At 57.0% G+C, this 17,859-nt stretch overlaps 1 protein-coding gene across 11 annotated transcripts in view; it reads left to right on the forward strand.

The window, feature by feature from the left end:
• SSBP3 (single stranded DNA binding protein 3) overlaps positions 1 to 17,859 on the forward strand; it is a 163,024-nt gene that overhangs the window by 133,393 nt on the left and 11,772 nt on the right. For 3 of the 11 annotated variants that reach the window (XM_064589088.1, XM_064589080.1, XM_064589084.1), the window contains 8 exons: positions 3,549 to 3,629; positions 4,535 to 4,594; positions 8,731 to 8,797; positions 8,887 to 8,963; positions 15,635 to 15,699; positions 16,343 to 16,391; positions 17,031 to 17,066; positions 17,578 to 17,632. In XM_064589088.1, the coding sequence (XP_064445158.1) occupies positions 3,549 to 3,629; positions 4,535 to 4,594; positions 8,731 to 8,797; positions 8,887 to 8,963; positions 15,635 to 15,699; positions 16,343 to 16,391; positions 17,031 to 17,066; positions 17,578 to 17,632 (490 nt within the window). The remainder of the gene's footprint in view (positions 1 to 3,548; positions 3,630 to 4,534; positions 4,595 to 8,730; positions 8,798 to 8,886; positions 8,964 to 15,634; positions 15,700 to 16,342; positions 16,392 to 17,030; positions 17,067 to 17,577; positions 17,633 to 17,859) is intronic. The other 8 variants (XM_064589082.1, XM_064589087.1, XM_064589091.1 and 5 more) reach the window with 5 other exon arrangements.

Genomic DNA, 17,859 nt, shown 5'->3' on the forward strand with positions numbered 1-17,859 from the left:
TACCATCAGTGTTATGATTCCCTCCTTCTCCCACCTTCTGCCTCGATCCTCTCCCCCTGCCTGCCACATCTGTTCAGTTTGGGGAAGAGAAAAGCCCAATATCCCAACGAAGGTCAAAATCCTCAAACAAGATGCTTTTTGGTCTGCCTCCTATGTAGCCTTTTGACCAAGCGGGTAACGAGTTGAAAAGACCCTAAAGTCTGTTTTCTCTGCACCTACCTGTTGGTCTCTTGTTGAGAAGGCAGGGTAGGAGAGAAACTCCTCTTACTGGTGCGCTAAACCACAGGGCAGCAAATTCTGTCCCTCCTTGTGGAGATGGAAACAGGTCTGTCGTCATCGTCGTCTTAACAGAAGCAAACATTTTCAATGCAGTGCCCTATTTTCCGAGGCTCCTGAGAATGCGCCAAGTGTGCAGGTCCCCTCCTTGTGCTGTTGCACACCCTCTCGGGGACCGGGTCCAGACACAGATCGAGTGGCAGACAGCTCCAGGCTGAGTGGACGTAGCAGAGACACGGAGGTTGGAGCTTTGGCTGGATGTGGGTGACCATCAGGAATTGATAGGCTTCTGACTTCATGGAAGAAAAGCTTTCTGGCTCATAGGGCTCCCAGTAGTGCTGGGGGCCATGCTGGGAAGTACACGAGCGGAGCCTGGTCAACACCTACCCTGGGGTGGGAGAGGAGCTCCGTGCCCTGGGTACACGAGTGTTGAGATTCATCTGTGCCTGTCTTGAGATCGTGGTGGGGTTTTCCCTCTGGGTAATTGGCTAGCCTGGGCCAGGGTTCTCTTGTCCTCGGTGTTCCAAACCCCAGCTCCAAGTCATGGGGAGGAGACTTCTGAGAAGGCTGCTCCCTCCCCAGACTTAACAGCCCACTGCCCGCCTCTCCCTACTGGCCAGAGAAGTTGCTGGGCTGCCCTGGGGCCTCACTCACCAGCCACCTGCTCCTGGCCCTTAATACTCCTTGGCCTTTGTGTTGAGGTGGCTGCTTCGAGGCGAACTTGTACTACAGCCACTCGTTCGGGGACCAGTTACTAGAGTTCAGCAGGGAGCTTCTGAGGGAGGTAGAGAGGTGAGGCACACGTACCAGCCTGCCCTCTGAATATCGGGGGGCCTAAGCAGCCATAATCCAGGGCCAAGAGACAGCTTGGAATGGCCCTCCGGACCTGGTCTCGAGCACTGGCCCTTAGTAGGGATTGCCACTGATTGGGACCCCCTGTGGGGGCCAAACACTCTGGGGTGCTTTCCATACATTTCCTACCGTCAGCTGTCGAGTCAGCCGCTACTTGCCTCCCCTGGCTCGTGGGGCCGCAGGTGTGGGGGACCTGCCTGGAGACATGCCGCTCTCGCTGAGGAAGCACCGTATCTTACCAGGGAGGGCCACGAGGGTTGGAGGGAGGAGGCGCTCCCTTCTTGCCAAGAGTTGAGAATCAACAGAAGGCCTTTTGCCCCCTCTTGGCAACTGGACCTCACCCTCGAACCCTCTTCTTCCGTTCTTTTTATTTCTCTTTTTTTGGGGGTTGGCTTTGAATTATCTTATTTTGTTTACATTGCACCCAAGTTTCATGGTACAAAAGACTTGCAGGTGCAAATATGTCCCGCCTTCATTAGCTTCCCCTCCCTTTTTAATTTATGTGATTTCAATTTTCCTTCCCTGTACTGTTAATTAGGGGACCCTCTAATCAGCGCCATTATCACAGTGGTATTCATGTTTAGGAAAGCCGCTAAACAAATGCTTGCAAAATTGCTAAATGGCTAATTAATGTCTGTTAATTAAGAAAATTGCTCATGGTAACAAACCATGCCGTTGCTGGCAGCCGCTAGAAAGACATACACTTGTTGAAATTAGTAGCGTGGCAGGTAGGGGAACATCTGCTCCACAGAGCTCTCCGGAAGTGAGCAGCCCCTCGCTTGGCCAGGAAACTCCAGCCTGTCCTCAGTGGCGCCCCCGGCTTCCTGGACGGCCCCCACCGTCTTTCCCTGCACACCTCTTCTCCCTGTCTCCAGGCCCGCGGCCTGTTACCAGCCCCTCCGCCCCGCCCCGCCCCGGCTCCGGACTGTGCTTTCTGAGCAGGTGGGGAGGCTGGGCAGCCTGGCTCTGAGAGAGAAGGCTGACAAAGAAAATCCTGCCTCTGTCTCAAAGATTCTCTCTCCCTCTCCTCTTTAATGTAATTTCCCCCACCCCCCGTGCAGGTTTTGGATTTTTCTCAAAAGCGACTTCCAAGAGTAATAGCATGATCGAGGGTTGAGAAGAGTGAATTAGGGCATGCTCCTTGTCACCAGCCCCCAAGTCCAGCTCCGAACGTCCCAAGTAGGCAGGAAGGAGCTTCCAGGATGGGCCTTTTCTGTTTTTTGATTGACCTGCAGTAGGAAATACACTTGACACTGAACCAGTACACACACATGCACGTATGTATAAATACGAAGAGACGTTAGTGAAAAAGATTTGCCTTCGTACACACGGAGCTGTTGGATAGTTTCTGTTTTTTTATTCCATTCCGGGTTTTTAGGAAACAATGGTTGCAACCCACTAAATTGATTTCACCATCCACTAATGGGTTGCAACCCACAGTTTGACCAACCCTGTGGTTTAAGTGAATTCACCTGCCCATCTCTTCTGAGGGGAGTCAAGGTCAGCATAGCCCAGGGCTTCTGGGGTCAGCTCGGAACCATGGGTGGCTCACCGCCGGCTGGAGTGGAAAGCCCAGCCCTTCCACCCAGCAGTCAGGGGCCTCCAGCCCCGTCCCCCTGCCCCTCTGCACATGCCTGCTTGAGCTCTGGGCTGCAAGAGTCCGGGTGAGCGTTGGTTCCATCAGGCATCCCATCCTGGCTCTGCCATCTACCGGTTGTGTGGCTGTGGCCAAGTTCCCTCATCCCTTGAGACCCAGTTTTCCTCGTTGGTAAAAAGAATGAGAAACCCCACTTCATGAGGGCATTTTCAAGTGAAGGTGAATTAACAGAGTTCACTGAGTGGGTGCTCGGTAACCATCCATCCTTTTGTTCCCTTGTTTGTTCAATCTCTGGCCCAACCTGACTCCTCCTGTCTATCCTCGTGCACCCACTAGGCCTCCCTCCCCTCAGTAGACTGGCCCAGGGACCCGCATCCTGCCTCTGTCCCCCTCCAGACCGGAAGCTCCCCCAAACCAGGGCCTTGCCGGGCTCTTCCCACGCCCAGAAGCGGTCCTTGCACGCTTCGCAGAGCAGGGGCACTTGCCTGTCACAACCAGCGTATTTAACATGGCAAACTCCGCTCCAGCCGTAGACGGTGCCCGGGCCCCTGCTCCTGCGTGCTTCCACGGAGGAGCTGGGTGTTACTTTCCGTCCCTATAAACCGCCCCGTGAGTGTGCTCATCGGCTTCTCTCCCTCCCGCTCTCACGCCCACCGTTGAGCCTGCGACCCAAGCAGCTGCGCGCACCTCCCCGCCAACCAGAGCCCGCCGCCCGCACGCCCGCCGCCTGCCCTTCGTTTTGGTTTAATTTTTGTTCTTTTAAGCTTCTGCGCTTCTCCATGTGCTGTGATCTATAACCTGCCTCTACTGTCTGGCCTCACAGGGTCCTCCGGGGTCACAGCCCTCGCCGCACGCACAGCCTCCACCTCACAATCCCAGCAGCATGATGGGACCCCACAGTCAGGTAAAAGCACTGTGGCTCGCCCGCCCGCCGGGGGGCGCGGGGCACGAGGAGGACAGAGCCAGCAGAGGAAAAACAAAAATCAAAATGTGCTCTAGCCATTGCTTTTGAGTCTTTATGGACAGATGATATTTAAAAAAAACAAAAACAAAAATACACCCCCCCACCCCCCCAGATAGTCTTCATTCCTTGGACATCACACCCAGCTTGGATATGAAACCAAAAGAAAAGCAAAGATATTTCTGTGACCTTGTCAGCGGCCTTTGCGTTTTTGTTTTTTCCTCTCTCACTTTTGGTTTGGTTTTTGAGTTCAGTTAACCATTTGTTCGTAAGCGAAGCTGCATCCCTAGCCTTTCTCTGTGCGCACTTTCACTGCTGAGATAAGCTTTCCTGCCCCTCGTCTTAGCCCCTTACCGTTCTCATTGTGCTCCCCCCCAGATCCTCGCTCCCCTTCCCCACCCCCTTTGTCGGTGGTTTCTGTGTGTGTGCGCACGCGCGCGCGTGTGTGTGTGTGTGTGTCCAGCTTTGTCCGCACACCCTGAACATTTTGTGTAGGAGTCCCTTTCTGATGGTTGATTTGCCCTTCCCGAGAGCAGAGTCTTCTTCCTTTGCCCCGCACCGCTGTAACTGCTCTTCCGCACCCCGTGCCCAGGCCCGGCCGCACTCTCCTGCCATCCAGACTAGATGTCCGTGGGTACACGCGGAGTCAGGAGCCGCCCGTGCCGGGCGCATCTGTCGTTCCCTCTGCCCAGAGGAAGTTGTGCCCAGAGGGAAGAGGCTACCGGGAGAAAGAGAGTTGAAAAGATGACTAGTAGTAACAAAACTGGACTTGGTGGCGTGGAGCGCATTCGTGTTTGTCCCTGTGCAGTAGCTCAGGCTGTCATTGAACTAATTCCCTATAATTGCAGCCTTTTATGTCACCGCGCTACGCAGGCGGCCCCAGGCCCCCGATCAGAATGGGAAACCAGGTACTGTACCTTTTCATGTTCTCTCTCCCCTCACCCAGCCACCCTTGCCCCCCGCTGGACGTTGACTCCAATGAGAATTTGGGGAAAGGATTTGGAGGTGAAGGGACAGGTTTGAATGTGGGAGGTAGCTTACAGGCAGGTCCCCAGGGAGGGCCCTTTGTCCGCTCTGTGTCCCCGGTATAGTCCCTTTGCAAGCATTGCATCTGCCTCTCCTGGTGGGCTCTGGGCAGCCGGTTCGAGCTCAGAGGGCAGCAGCAGAAACAGCCAGGCTGGGAATGCAGGGTTGCGGCTATTCTAGAGAAGGTGGTAATGCCCCTGCCCCCTCCCTTCCAGGCCCTTCTTGGAAAAGGGTCTTCCTCCTTAATGAAGTTAATTGACAACGTGCATTTTTTCCTGGAAGCTTTTGAGAATTGCCAAGGCTGGTAAATATAATCCTGCTATTAAGAGGAGAAATGGCCCGTAGGAATGCTTAGATCAGGAGCCTGGATGCAGCGGAGCAGGACATTTGTGAGTTTTTAAGCAATGTCTGCCTGTTTTCCCAGACCCAACTCAAAACAAGAAAGGATTTGTTCGTGTAATTAGAAAAGTGGTCTGCTGACGGGGAGGGCTTCTCAGCCTGGGGTTGTGTGCCTTATGCTGGCCCATTAGGGTTGGCAGTTCTTAGGTGGTCTGGAGAAATCGGCCCCCATGCCACCCTCCGTAGTTCAGCCCATGCAGGAGAGGTAAAGATAAAATATCTTTTGAGGATTGACGGATTTAAAAGAAGCTTAAAAAGAAACATTAGGGAGATTTCTTTTCATGCCAAAATATTTTTTATGTATGATTCTTAGAGTGCCCTTACAAAAACCCTTCAAAAGATGTGACCGCATCACCAGCGCAGCGCGTCCAGCCCCTACTGCCTTTGGAACTTAGGAGTTCAGTTACCAACTAGAGGGGCCTTACTGTTTCTGTTCTCGGGGCTCTGCAAGCAAGGCCTCCAAGTGCAGAGCTGCAGGGCCTAGGAGAGATGCTCATAGTCAGGGGCCTCGAAATTTTAGTGTTAAATTGCCTATCATGTTTCCAGTTATTTTTTTCCCTCCAAAAGTCTTTTGTTTCCTCTTTCTCTGACGTGAAGGAGAGATTTAGACAAGAATTAGAGACCCACCTTTTTGAACAAGGAGGGACCCTTGGGTATGTCACAGACAAGGAAACAGAAGGTCAGAGTGAAGGAGGGACTTCCCGGAGTCCTGCAGTAAGCCAGATCAAGTTGGTCTACAGCTCCCGGCCCAGTGCTGTTTCCTCTGCCCCTCACCCAATTCAGTGAGCTTTCAGAGTTGTAACCACGCTGCCCGAGTCAGCACGGGGGCCTCTTCTGCCATCACGTGCGTGGGCCCCAGCAGCGCCTTCCCCCACAGCGCACCTCGGGGCTCTCCTTGGCCCGAATGGACCTCTGCCCCATGGCGAGAACTGATGCACCCTTACCATCATTGTGGCTTTCCTCCAGCAATTAAGGGACACGAGAGGAAACATGTATGTTCCTATTTATCAATTAAACATGAGCAAGTGCTCAAGACAGCAAAGGGACAATGAATCCGACATCTGCATCTCTCGTTACAAATTTGTAACCTTCCCGCCAACCCCCTCCCCCACCATTGGAAATCTATACCGATTTCCGGTTTCCTGTGGACTCAAGAAATGTTTGCCCTCCAGGGAGGGACGTGCCCCTCTCAGGGGTGTTGCACCTGGGGGGTTCGCGGAGAGTGCCTCCGTTGGGGCTGCGGGTTGAGCAGAAGCCTCTGCCACCCTAGTGAGCTGAGCCCCTCCCCGTAGCAGGGGGAGGGGCAGAGGCAGCAGGCCTTGCTTGGATTCATGGAACCTCCTGTGTTAGGGCAGTGAGAAGGGCACTTGGGGGCGGGGGGGGGACAAGAAGCTAAGGACTGTTGACCTGTCCCCTGAGCCTTACAAGGCCATCCTCCCGCCTGCCTCCCCGGTGACAGGTTGTATAGAGAGAAAGCATTGCTGTTTTTCAAGCGAGAGTAGGTGGGTGGGTGGTGAACAGTGGGCTTCAGCGGGGCTGAGAGGAAGACTAGGACCCGGGTTTGTCAGGCAGCCCTCCCGTACACGTCCCAGAGGAGCCCCCCGCCGGCCCAGTGGCTGACGGGGGCAGGCAGCCGAGTGACCGTGCAGACGCTGCTGGGATTTGGCCGTTCCCTGGGCAGACGCTTCCTGCGCCTACCCCACAGTGCTCTAGGGGAGGCGCTGGCCTACTTCCAGGAGCCCGTGGGACGGCCCCAGAGCATCACTTTCCCTAGCAGGCTCTGCGAGTGCACACAGCATGTGCTTGCAGTGCCACATACGAGCCGTCCTTGTGCTTCTTTCTTAGGTTTGAGGGCTTCGGCCTTCTCTGCGTGAGACCCGTTATCTCGGTCACGGCCTGTCTGCCTTCTCTTGTAGAGGGGGCCAAGATCGTCCTGTCCCCAGCTCAGGGTCACCCCAGTGAGGGTTGGAGGGAAGTGATGCCCAGACTCCCTCTGAGCCTCCAGGCAGCCCTGCTCTGCTCCTGGGTCCTGACACAGCAGGGTGAGGGGAGCCCAAGGAGGAGCTTCCTTTGAGAACTGTCGCTGTCCTCACTGGGCTACCTGGTGAGGGGAGTGATTGCCCTACCCCCACGGTGCCCCATCAGGATTATAGGTGGGGGCATTCTATGACATGGACGGTCCCCTGTCCACCTCGACATCCTGGGATCTCCCAAACCAGACAGCCGCAGAGGCAGGCCTGCTTTTGTCCTCCAGGGTCCTGTAACCGGGGTCTAGAAATATCCCACACCCTCAAGTGGGCAGACAGAAACCAGTCAAATGATTCGGAGCTGGGGAGCCTGGGGAGAGGAAGCAGGGCTGGGAGAAAGCGAGCGGTCAGAAGAGCTAAGACCAGGGGCTAGAGAGACAGACTGTGAGCACCCCCAGGCCCTGGAAACAGCAGGTCCTCCCAGGTTTGGGTGGCCTACCCCAAGCACCACCACGCACTGGACACACACACACAGCCCTTTCGGAAGCTCGGGACAGCAGTGAGAACTAGTCTCTTTGCTTACCTCCACCTCGTTCCACAGCTGCTGTGGAGCTCCCCGCTGGGCCATCCCCCCCAGCCGCGGTGAGGGCTGGCGATGGAGGGGGTGGCTGTCCCTGTCCCGGGGGCCCGGCCTTTGAGAGGCACTGGCGTCTGCAGATGGGAAAAGGTGGTCCCTTTCATAGACGCTTTCCCTCTCAAAGGCAGGGGCCTGTTTTTAGTCCTGCTAGAAGCACGCTTTTCCTTCCAGCTCTGTTGCCTTTTTTTTTCTTCTTCCCGATTGCTACTGAAATCACTTCAGTCCCAAGTAAATCACTTTTAGTAGGTTTTCACGGCAAGTGTGCCAAGCATTCACTCAGGAAACCTGTGGCAACCTTGTCCTCACCTTCTTAATAGTAATCATACCAGCGTCTGCCCCTTGCACCAGGCTTTGGGGAGCAGGTTCTCACTCAGCCTTCTGCTCCCCCCTCTCTGGAAGGCCTCCTCTTCACCCCTGGGGCCAGAAGGGGGCATTTCATGTGGAGGACAAAGATAGGGAGTTGGGGGCCCTGAGTGCTCATCCTGGCTCTGCCACTAGGTGACTGGGGGGCCATTGGGCCTCTGGGCCTCAGTTTCCCCATCCAAACCTCAAAGGCTACCTCCTCCCCCGCGCCCCTGTAAAAAGACCCCTGTGTAGTGATAGGATTTTTGGCTGGGGGCGGTCTCCTGGTCTCCACACTTTCGGGGAGGGAATAGGATGAGTTACGTCTCCATGGGGTGAAGGAAAGACAGGGTGTGGGTTAAACCACGCTGGCCGGGGTCCGGGAGGTGGGCGCGGGGGCAGGCTGCCGTGGAGGGGTGTATGGCAGGCGGTGCGGCCGGGGCACAGCCCCGTGGAGACAGCAGGGTGTGTGGCGGGTCCTGTCCCGCCCAAGCAGCACCTCCTGCTGACACCAGCTCCCTCTGTCTACCACTCCTGGGGATGTTGCCCCCAGCCCCAGCCGGCAGGTCAGGGAGGCCATGCGTGGACCCAGAAGGGTGGTGGCGGCCGGGGCAGGCGGGCGTGTCTCCCTCTGTCCCCCAGCCACTCAGCGCAGCTCTCACGTCTCTTTCAGCCTCCGGGAGGAGTTCCTGGGACCCAGCCACTGCTGCCCAATTCCATGGATCCCACCCGACAACAAGGTAGAGGGCCGGGCGGGGCCGCCTGCGGCGTGGGGAGTCTGTGCTGTCTGCCCCCTGCTGCCTCACAGCTCCCCTGCTCTCTCGTACAGGGCACCCCAACATGGGAGGATCAATGCAGAGAATGAACCCTCCCCGAGGCATGGGGCCCATGGGGCCTGGCCCACAGGTAACCCCCTGTCTGTCTGTCCAGCTCCCTGGCCATCTGTGTGCACCCGCCTACTCTCCTTCTTCCACAGTCTGTCCGTCGTTCACGTCACTCAGCTCACGGGTGAGGGGAGAGGACACAGCCAAGTCCGCAGCTGCCCCCTCTGCCCATGGCTGGGCTGGCCCCCCACACAGCCAGGAGCAGCCCCCCTCGGTAGGCGGCAGGCCAGGTTGAGGGGCCCTCCGGGAAGCTGAGGGAGCAGGTCAGCCAGGTGTTGGCAGATCCTCCGTGGGAGGCTTTTGAGGAATTTGGAAGGTGGAGGGTCTGGTGCCCGAGCAGTGGTGTGGGTTCTCCGGGAATCCCAAAGCCTCCTACCCCAGGTAGGTGAATTCGAACTGGCTCAGGGTCCTAGTTTGTTGCGACCCAAAGGCGGCACGAATGAGAGGCAGTCCTAGCTCTGCCTACAACTAACTCACCGTTAGTCTGTCCTTGGGTGAATCATTTGACCTCAGGGGGCCCTAGTAAGCCACGGTCCCCCTGTTTGATGTGGGGGCAGGAGGAGTCTGTACCCCTGGTTCTCAGCGATGCCACCCCAGTGAGAGGAGACTAGGCTGGCCAGGGCCCCTAAGACCCTCTTACCCCCTTCCACCCAGAGCCTCTGCCCGTTTCAGGTCCCAGGCTCCAAGCTAAGATTTCTTCTGCCCAGAGAGGTTCTGTTGTCACAGAGGACCCCTCGGAAATCTCTGGGAGACATGACGTCAGGTGCCCTGTCCAGCTCTGCAGTTACAGCACACTGGTCACTCCTTATGCCCCAGCTCCAGGCCCCACAGGGACAGGCTCCCACGGGACCATCAGGCAGGGGTCTGACAGGCCTTTCCTGTTCTCGAACCTTCTCATGGTTGCTTCCCACTCTCCTGAGTATTTGAATGTGGCTCTGTTTCCTGTAGTACTGTGGCAGAGAGTTTGCTGATCTGACTATCTAAAAGAAGCTGGAAGTCTAAATAAGGAGAAGGGAGTTTCATTTAGCGACATCGGGAGGCTTTTGCTGTAGGGTGTTCCTTCCCTTTTCTGCCCTGCCTGGAAGTCTGCTTGTCGTCGGGGTCCGTCCCCCCATTCAGGGTGCAGATGTTTGCATTCTCTGGGCCCCCTCCCCAGGTTTCCGGTTCCCTGGGGGAGGAGGAGTGCTCCTGCTCCCAAGCTCACAGACACGTGCCCGCTCTGGTAGGGAGAGGTGTCTGCCCACACCCAGAGTCCTCCGCGCCGTCTGGAGTTGTATTTCCAGCACACCCAGCCCACTGCCTTCTCCTCGGTGGTGGCTGCAACATCTGTGCTGCTGAAAGATTTTAGGGAGGTCCTTGTCTTCTCTTGGCCCCCTAATCCTACAATGAAGCAAGCCCACACCAATTGCAGTTCTGGTTTTCTTGTTTGTTTCTTTGTTTGTTTTCTTTCCTCAAATCCCCCAAAGCTTGTGTTTTCACCAGTTCCTTTTAAGCCACCAGAGTGGCCCCTTCCTGCCATGTGGCTGTCTTGAGCTGACCTCTGCCGGGTGGCTCCGCTGAGGAACTCGTGGGAGGGGCTACAGGGTGTGAAGCAGAGCGTTGCCTCTCCTGGGTCAGGAACCTGTAGGTCCCTCAGCTGCACTTCAGAGATGCTCTTGGGGTGGATGAGCAGTGCCCTTGGACTTCCACAACATCCTGGGGAATCTGGGGACACAAGAGGATCTAGTGGGAAGGCCCCCGCCCACCCCTCTGGGTTCTTGGAGGCTCAGCAGCTCCATCTGTAAAATGGGCAAGAGACCAGCATTTGCTGTAGAGGAGTGCGCAAAAGGGGAGGCTCAAGTTCTGGGCATGACGCTTGGCATGGGGTACTCCCAGTAAGCAATGTGTGTCTTCCAACTTGGGGGCTGAAAATCGGTGTTCAGGACTCTCATTGCCTGGGTTTGATGATTGCTTTGAGTAGTGTGTGTTTTTGTTTCTGTTTTTTTTTTTTTTTTTTTTCTTTTTTCTGGCCAAGGCCATTAGCAGTTTGTTAAGCCTGTAGTAATCCTGAGGTTCTGGAAGCTGGGAATGGATGTCAGCAGACAGACCCAGAGCAGAGTATTCTGTAAGTTTAGGACTTCTTCCTGGCTTAGCAGAGCCCCTGACCAGCAGTCTGGCACACTCTTGTGGCATGCTTTAAAGAGGGGAGGCTCCTAAAGGCTGAAGTCTTACCAAACAAGGCCTCTTGGGTCCAGCGTGGCTCTCCTGATCTCGCCACATGGTGTGCAAGGGTGTGGCTCTCATGTAGACCCTGACAGGGGTGACCCAGCGGGGAGTGAGAAACTAGCCCAGGGATGAGGCCAGTTGATGTACCCCACCTCCGCCGACCTCAGGGGCTCTGGAAACGTCTCCCTTGTTCTTTATTTGACTTCACTGTATCAATAGGGAGACCCTAAAGTGCTTTGCCCATGTCTCCTGTACCCGTCTGGGTAGAGTGCAGTCTTAAATTCCAGGGCCAAACCTCCCTTAGAGCAACCCAGAATGTCTGCCCCAGCCCCTCACTGGGGGCAGAAGGGCCTGGCCTGGTGTGGGACAGGTTTTGGGGTCAGCCAGGGAGCAGGTACTGCAGAGTCTAGAAGTTTTGGACCCGAAGGCTGAGGGCAGGACCACCCCATCTCCTGCCCCCAGGCCTTTCTGGCTGTCCCCTGAGGGCGCGCTCTTGGTCACTCCCAATGGACAGGAGAGGGATGAACTCAGAACTTAGTGCTGGAAAACAGGGTTCCAGCCGCAGCTCAGCGCAGTTGGGCCTCTAGTCCCTCATCTGCAAAATGGGCAGCCGCGTGATCACCTTACAGGGTCCACTGTAGGTCTGGTAGAAACAGCCTGAGGGGCCTGCAGGGTGTTCCACGGACCCCGCTCCCTCCCTAGAACACGGGCTCGGCGGGGGCGGCGGGGTGGGGAGAGTCCTGTCTCTGCCACAGCCTGGGCTCTTAGAAAAGGAGGCCAGCCTCTTCGGGCAGCCTTTATAAGCACCACTGTATACACAGCGCCGTGCTGAGACCAGTCACAAAGGTGGGAAATCATCAGCCTGTTATTCCAAGTGCAGAGTAAGATTTTTAATAGCCAGTGACCACTCCAGAACTTTCTGAAGAAGAGATACACTGTAGTCTTGGGGCTACTTTATGGATTTCAAAGCCCAATGGACTGACATTTGCACTTTCTGAGCCTGTGCTGCGTTTTAGCCTAAATGTCACAGAGGACCCAGCAGACCAGGCATTGCCTTGCCCCTTTCCCTGAGTGTCTCACACAGGTTTTACTCTGGTTTGGTGAAACGGCCAGAGCCAAAAAGGAGGTAATACGTCCACTTAATTATAGTCTTTCCTTAAAGAACTATGTCGGTATCCGATGGGAATGTTTTGGCTAAGTGTTTCAGAAGTGACTCCCGTTGGAATGAGCCTAGAACTGCAAGGGCTTCTGGCCGGGCTCCCGTGGACAGAGCGCAGGGCCCCCACAGAGATGCTGTGGCTCATAGACCCCCTGGGTGCCAATGACTAACGTTTCTGGTGTTCAGGCTGGGGATGGAATCCACACAGGCTAGCATCAGATCGCCATCCTAGCTCGCGTGTGTTTGAGAAAGTTCACATGAAGGATAAACCCTGATCTCTAGGGACAGTCCTGTGCCACCTGGAAGAAACTGCATCTCCCTGCTGGTCCAAGGCAGCCCAGCTCTTTCTTGGTTCTGAGGCTTCTGAGTAATGGCCCCAGCAAGAAGGATCAGAAACCCGGCCAGAGCGGCTGGCAGCTGGGTGGGGAGAAAGTGGGGCCACTCAAAGCACCTTCCCGGTGGGGGCCCATAGAGGTCCCCAGGCCCCACATGATGAGAGGGGGATGGAGGACAGGACCCTGCTGCCCAGGAAACTGCCTGGACGGTGTGTCCTAAAGGCTGGAATGTTCTTCCCCTGCTTTAAGGTGAAGATAGTGCTGGGTGGGCCGTGGACAGCACCCAGAAAGACTGGGAGCTCGGGGAGTTGGAGCAGGCCCCAGCCCTTCATTGTTCCTGACGGCAGACCAGAGCCCTCTGCCCAGGGTCCGGGGTGTGAGGGGACGAGGGTGAGGGAAGACAGGGACCACCACTGTGGATGTGGCCAGCCCCACAGTGCGCTGAGGGTCCCTCCCGTGCATCTAGCTGCCCTGTCCGTGCAGAGCTGTGCCGATGGCACAGGAAGGGGGCATTGGGCTGCTGGTCACCTCGCAGTCTGGTGCTGTGGGTGGGCGGACATGGAGGGAAGAGAGCCGTTTCTGAGGAGCCTGTGAAACCATGCCTCCAAGCCGTCTATGAGAAGGCTGCTGTTTCTGCTTTGAGAACTTCCCCCCAAAGTTGCCCTTCGGCCCTACTTTCACCCCTGATTCAGCGCGCGCCCTTGGGCAAATCTGTGACCCCTCCAATCGGGGAGGTGTACGTGGCCCAGACGGCCTCCCTCTCGGGAAGTGGCCGTGCTGGCTATTTGGGAGGCTCTGGAAGGTGAGATCGAGGTAGGAACTGGCGTCCCAGAATCTCCCCCGGGGCGGACGGCACACTGCACGGGCGGGCCTGTTCCTGGAGTGAGCACCTGGCATGTTCTCTCCTGTCGCCGCGTCCCGGGCTCCACCAGCCCCCAGGCCGGCCTTCCGCTGGCCCGCAGTGGGCGGGAGAGGGAGCAGGGCCGCAGCGGTGGTCCCTGCAGGGGCTCTGTCTATACCGTGAGCTTTGTGGAAGGATCGCGGAGCTGCACGTGGGGCTTCGGAAGGGCCCTTTAAGACCCGAGGTTCTGTGATGCTTAAGGCAGCATTAAGGGCTTTGGTGTTCATTCTGCTGCTAACATCCCGGATCAGAACACACCTCCAAGAGCTGACAGAGCACTTGAAAGCTCTTGTTGCGTTTGAGCCTCACGGGGCTGTGGGGCTGGGGGCTCTCTGTCCCCATGGCGGCTGCACCAGGGGCTTTCACTCTGCTTCTGCCACTCAGCGTTTTCATCTTTCAGGAGGGGACTGCGATGGGGCCATTGTCACAGCCGTGTGCCCAAGCGGGGGCTAGCTGTTCTATGCTCCGACCTCCCGTCTGCGGCTCTGACTGCCGGCCCGAGCCACTGTGCATAGAGAGGGCCTGGCTCCTGCACGTCCCGGGGCTGACGCGGGACCCCTCTGGGGCCACCCCGCTCTGCCTCCGCGACTCCAGGCCTTGCTCTCTGCCAGTCGGCCCGGTGCCGTTCCTGTTGCTGTCTACACACTGTCTGTGTGTCCTTTTAGACTCCCAAGCCGCTGTCAGGGTGACCAGGCAGAGGACGTGGTCCCACGGCTTTCAGGTTCAGGAGCCGGGCCTTGGCTGAAGAACCCACCCCCAGCATGATGTTGGCTCTGAGCTGGTCAGCTCGGGGCCTTTCACCAGATGTGTGGTGGGGAGAGTGCAGAGCCAGAGGCTTGTAGACCCGGGTTTAAACCCCAGCTGAGTCACTGGCTTACCGATTCCGGGCAGATGTTTCTCCCCTCAGACCCTCAGTCTCCTCTTCTCTAAAATGGTGTTGTTCTAAGGATGAGCCAGAGACTGTACCCAAAATGTGTTATGTGCCTCCTCTGCCGTCAAATTCCCACCCTTACTTCGGTCAGATTCTACAAAGGCAGAGCTTAAGCTACAACCAGGCTCATTTTACTCTGTTCATTTACTTGATCACTCCTTCATTGATTGAGCACCCAGTCTGTGATGGCTGCTGTGTGGGGTGACGCATGCAGATCTTTCAGATACAGTCCCCACCTTCACCAGGTCCTCAGAGCCCAGTGGGAGAGACGTGTGGCCACGGCCATAGCCCAGCGTGGCAGGGGTCAGGGGATTACAAGGCATGATGGGGGTCAACAGTTAACCCCAAGAGGTGTGCAGGGAAGGCTTCACAGGGGAGGTGCTCTTCGAGCTGGGTTTGGAAGATGTGTAGGAGCCCAAGTGGAGAAGGGAAGCAAAGTATTTCTTTGCGAAGAAAATAGCGTTGGAAGTGGGGAGTCAGGGGTAGCAGTGACCAGAGGGTCCCGATCCTGGCACTCTTGTGACCCCCCGCACTGTGCTTGGGGGGAGGGGTTGTACTGAGCTGAGGAGGGACTCTTCCCTCAAACAATTGGTGACCCCCCCCACACACCCCAAGAGTTTTCTTCCTGCTTCTCCAGCACCGTGTATGTCGAGGGCCCCACAGGCTGGCCCCTGAATCAGGCAACCTGATCCAGGGGTTGGGGGACAACCCAGGTGTGGGGCAAGCGGGGGGCAGTGTCTGCACATGCTGGACCGTGGGGACAGCCAGCGGCCAGGCCTCTCAGGGTTCCTTCCCCTCCCACATTCAGACCCAGCCCCCGCCCCCAGCCCCGGAATTTCTGAGGTGGGTAGTGTTCACCAGTCTGCTCTCTTACAAGTCCATTCCCTTTCCCCGCCCGAGACCCGAGATGTGAGGGCTTGCTGAACATTCCCATGCTTTTGAGAGAACCATCCCGAAGCCTCCCTCTGTGCTGGCTTGTCATTGTGGTCCCGTCACGTGGTTCCCACCCCCTCACCTTTTTTAACGAATATGTTATTTTTCTTCCTCATCAGATCCTTTCCACAGACTAATCCTCTTGCTTATATTCTGTTTGTCTTCCCTCCCTCCTCCTCTCCGGTTCCCCTTCTCCTTCTATTAGACTGACCCTTGGTTATCGTTGCAGAATTATGGAAGCGGCATGAGACCACCACCCAACTCCCTCGGCCCCGCCATGCCCGGGATTAACATGTAAGGCACACCTGACCTTGCTGTTGGCTCAGAGCCCGCGGCTCGCTCCCCCCTGCCAGCCCCCCGAGACCCTGGCGGACAGAGGCGTCCCGGGCACCTCTCCGGCCCTCTGCCCTCCCAGCAGTGGCGTGGGGCGGGCGTGGCAGCTGCACTGTGACGGTGCCGCTCGGTGCTCTTCTGAACGGCCCGGGAGGTGGGTCTCAGCACCCCCCACTTACGGATGGGGGAACCGAGGCCCAGAGAGGTGAAGTAACTTGCCCGTGCTCACACAGCTCTAACGATAGGGTTGAGATTTGAACCCCTGTACAGCTGACCACCGACAGCTCTAGTCCTCTCGTCCCTAAGCCCCTTGCGGGGGTAGGTCCCCGTGAGAACCTGTGCGTTCCCTTCCTGGGAAAAGGCACACACACAGGAAATCTTAGGTACGTTACACATTTTCCGTATGATTTATAGGAGCTTGTAGATTTCCGCCCACGGAGCTGCCCGTTGCTCCCCGAGAGCCAGATGGTGTGTGAGGCGCTAGGCCTGTGCGAGGGACTTCCTGTTAGTGATGTCAGCAGTCTCGTTTTGGCCCTGCTGGCACCCCCCGTGGGGTTGACAAGACCTTGTTCATGGTCTTCCTCTGTCTCTCTCCCTCTCTCAGGGGCCCGGGAGCCGGCAGACCCTGGCCAAATCCTAACAGTGCTAACTCAGTGAGTACCCAGGTTGGATGGGATGGTGTGTGCGAGGGAGGGGTTTCTAGGATACAGGGTAGTCCTGTCCCCAGGTTGAAGGTGTCATCAGAGGCGGGGATGCAGCAAGACTACCCCCCCCGCCCCGCCCCCCCAATGTCTGCAGGGAGGCGCCTTGCTGTAAGTGGAGGCGTGGGAGTACCGTGCTGGGGCCTTCAGGGTTCCAGGCCCAGCCCTGCAGAAACTCTGACGGGTGAGCTGAGGGCTTGCTCAGAGAGCACTGTGCACCTAGAAACCTCTGGCGAGCCTCTCTTCCCTGGCACGGCTGGCTTCCCGCACTCAGAGGACAGAGCTGGGAAAGGGCTCCACTCAGAAGGCCAGAGGGCTGGGGAGAAGCTCCCGCTTTCCTGTCCTCTTGAGCTGGAGACTCTCCCATGTCCACGCCCCTCCCAAGCTCCCTGCCAAGGCTCTCAGGATCAGTTCAGTGTGGGAACTGGGCTTTGTTCACACCCCCGGCCCTCCCAGGGACACGAACCAGGGAGCCCACCACCTTTCCCCGCAAGAGGGGGAGTGTCCCCAAGTGGATTGGGGAGCCCAAGGGCACTCTGAGTATCAGAGGAAGTGACTCTGACGCATGGCTCCCCCACCTCTTGTTTTTAGATTCCATACTCCTCCTCATCACCTGGTACCTACGTGGTAAGTGGGTGTGGGTGTGGGACATTGCATGTCCAGCCCCATGTGACTGAATGCACAAGAGAACTTTTTCTAGGGTCCCTGTCTCTTTCCCCTTTAAAACACGTTCTGAGCACACGTTCCAAACTGTGCTAGGACCTGCTGTCACTATACAGGTATCTGTACCTTCTGGTGGCCCAGAAGTCCCCCAACAAGACCTAGAGTTAGGTCCCCATCTTGGGGCCTGACCAGTGGCCCAGCTGGTTTCCATCACAGGCCTCTGGTTCCACCCAGTGCCATGGCTGCCTCTGGGTTTGAAGAAAGGATGGGGGCAGACATCGGGGGCGGGGAGGGAGTCCAAGTCCAGCTCCCCCAAGGCTTAAACACTCAGACTCTGCTTGAGCTTTAGCAAGAGCCGAATACCGGGCTGGGCCCTGCGTGAGTCCTCACCTTTGATGTCTCTGGAGCTCGGTGGCTTCTTCCCACCCATATCATTGTCATGGGTTTTTGATGGCCATTTTTATCTCATTTCCAGGGACCTCCTGGTGGTGGTGGCCCCCCAGGAACACCCATCATGCCTAGTCCTGCAGGTAAGAAGGCTTGGGGAAAGGGTGCCATTGAGGGATGAAGGGGCCCCAGAGGGGCCCAAGTGGAGGGCCAAAGCTTACCAACTAGTCCTCCTGAGCAGCACTGCCTCCACCAGGTATCTTGACGTCAGGGAGTTAGGAGGCAGGAGGCCCCTCGTGCCAGTAACCTGTCCTGTGGCCTCAGCCAGGTCACTCCTCCTCTCTGGTTAAAGGATGGGGCAGAGTGGGGG

Source organism: Mirounga angustirostris, unplaced genomic scaffold (assembly GCF_029215605.1).
Source record: "Mirounga angustirostris isolate CCGP_5_RB_7025 unplaced genomic scaffold, mMirAng1.0.hap1 SCAF_4, whole genome shotgun sequence".
In the NCBI taxonomy this organism is placed as follows: Eukaryota; Metazoa; Chordata; class Mammalia; order Carnivora; family Phocidae; genus Mirounga; species Mirounga angustirostris.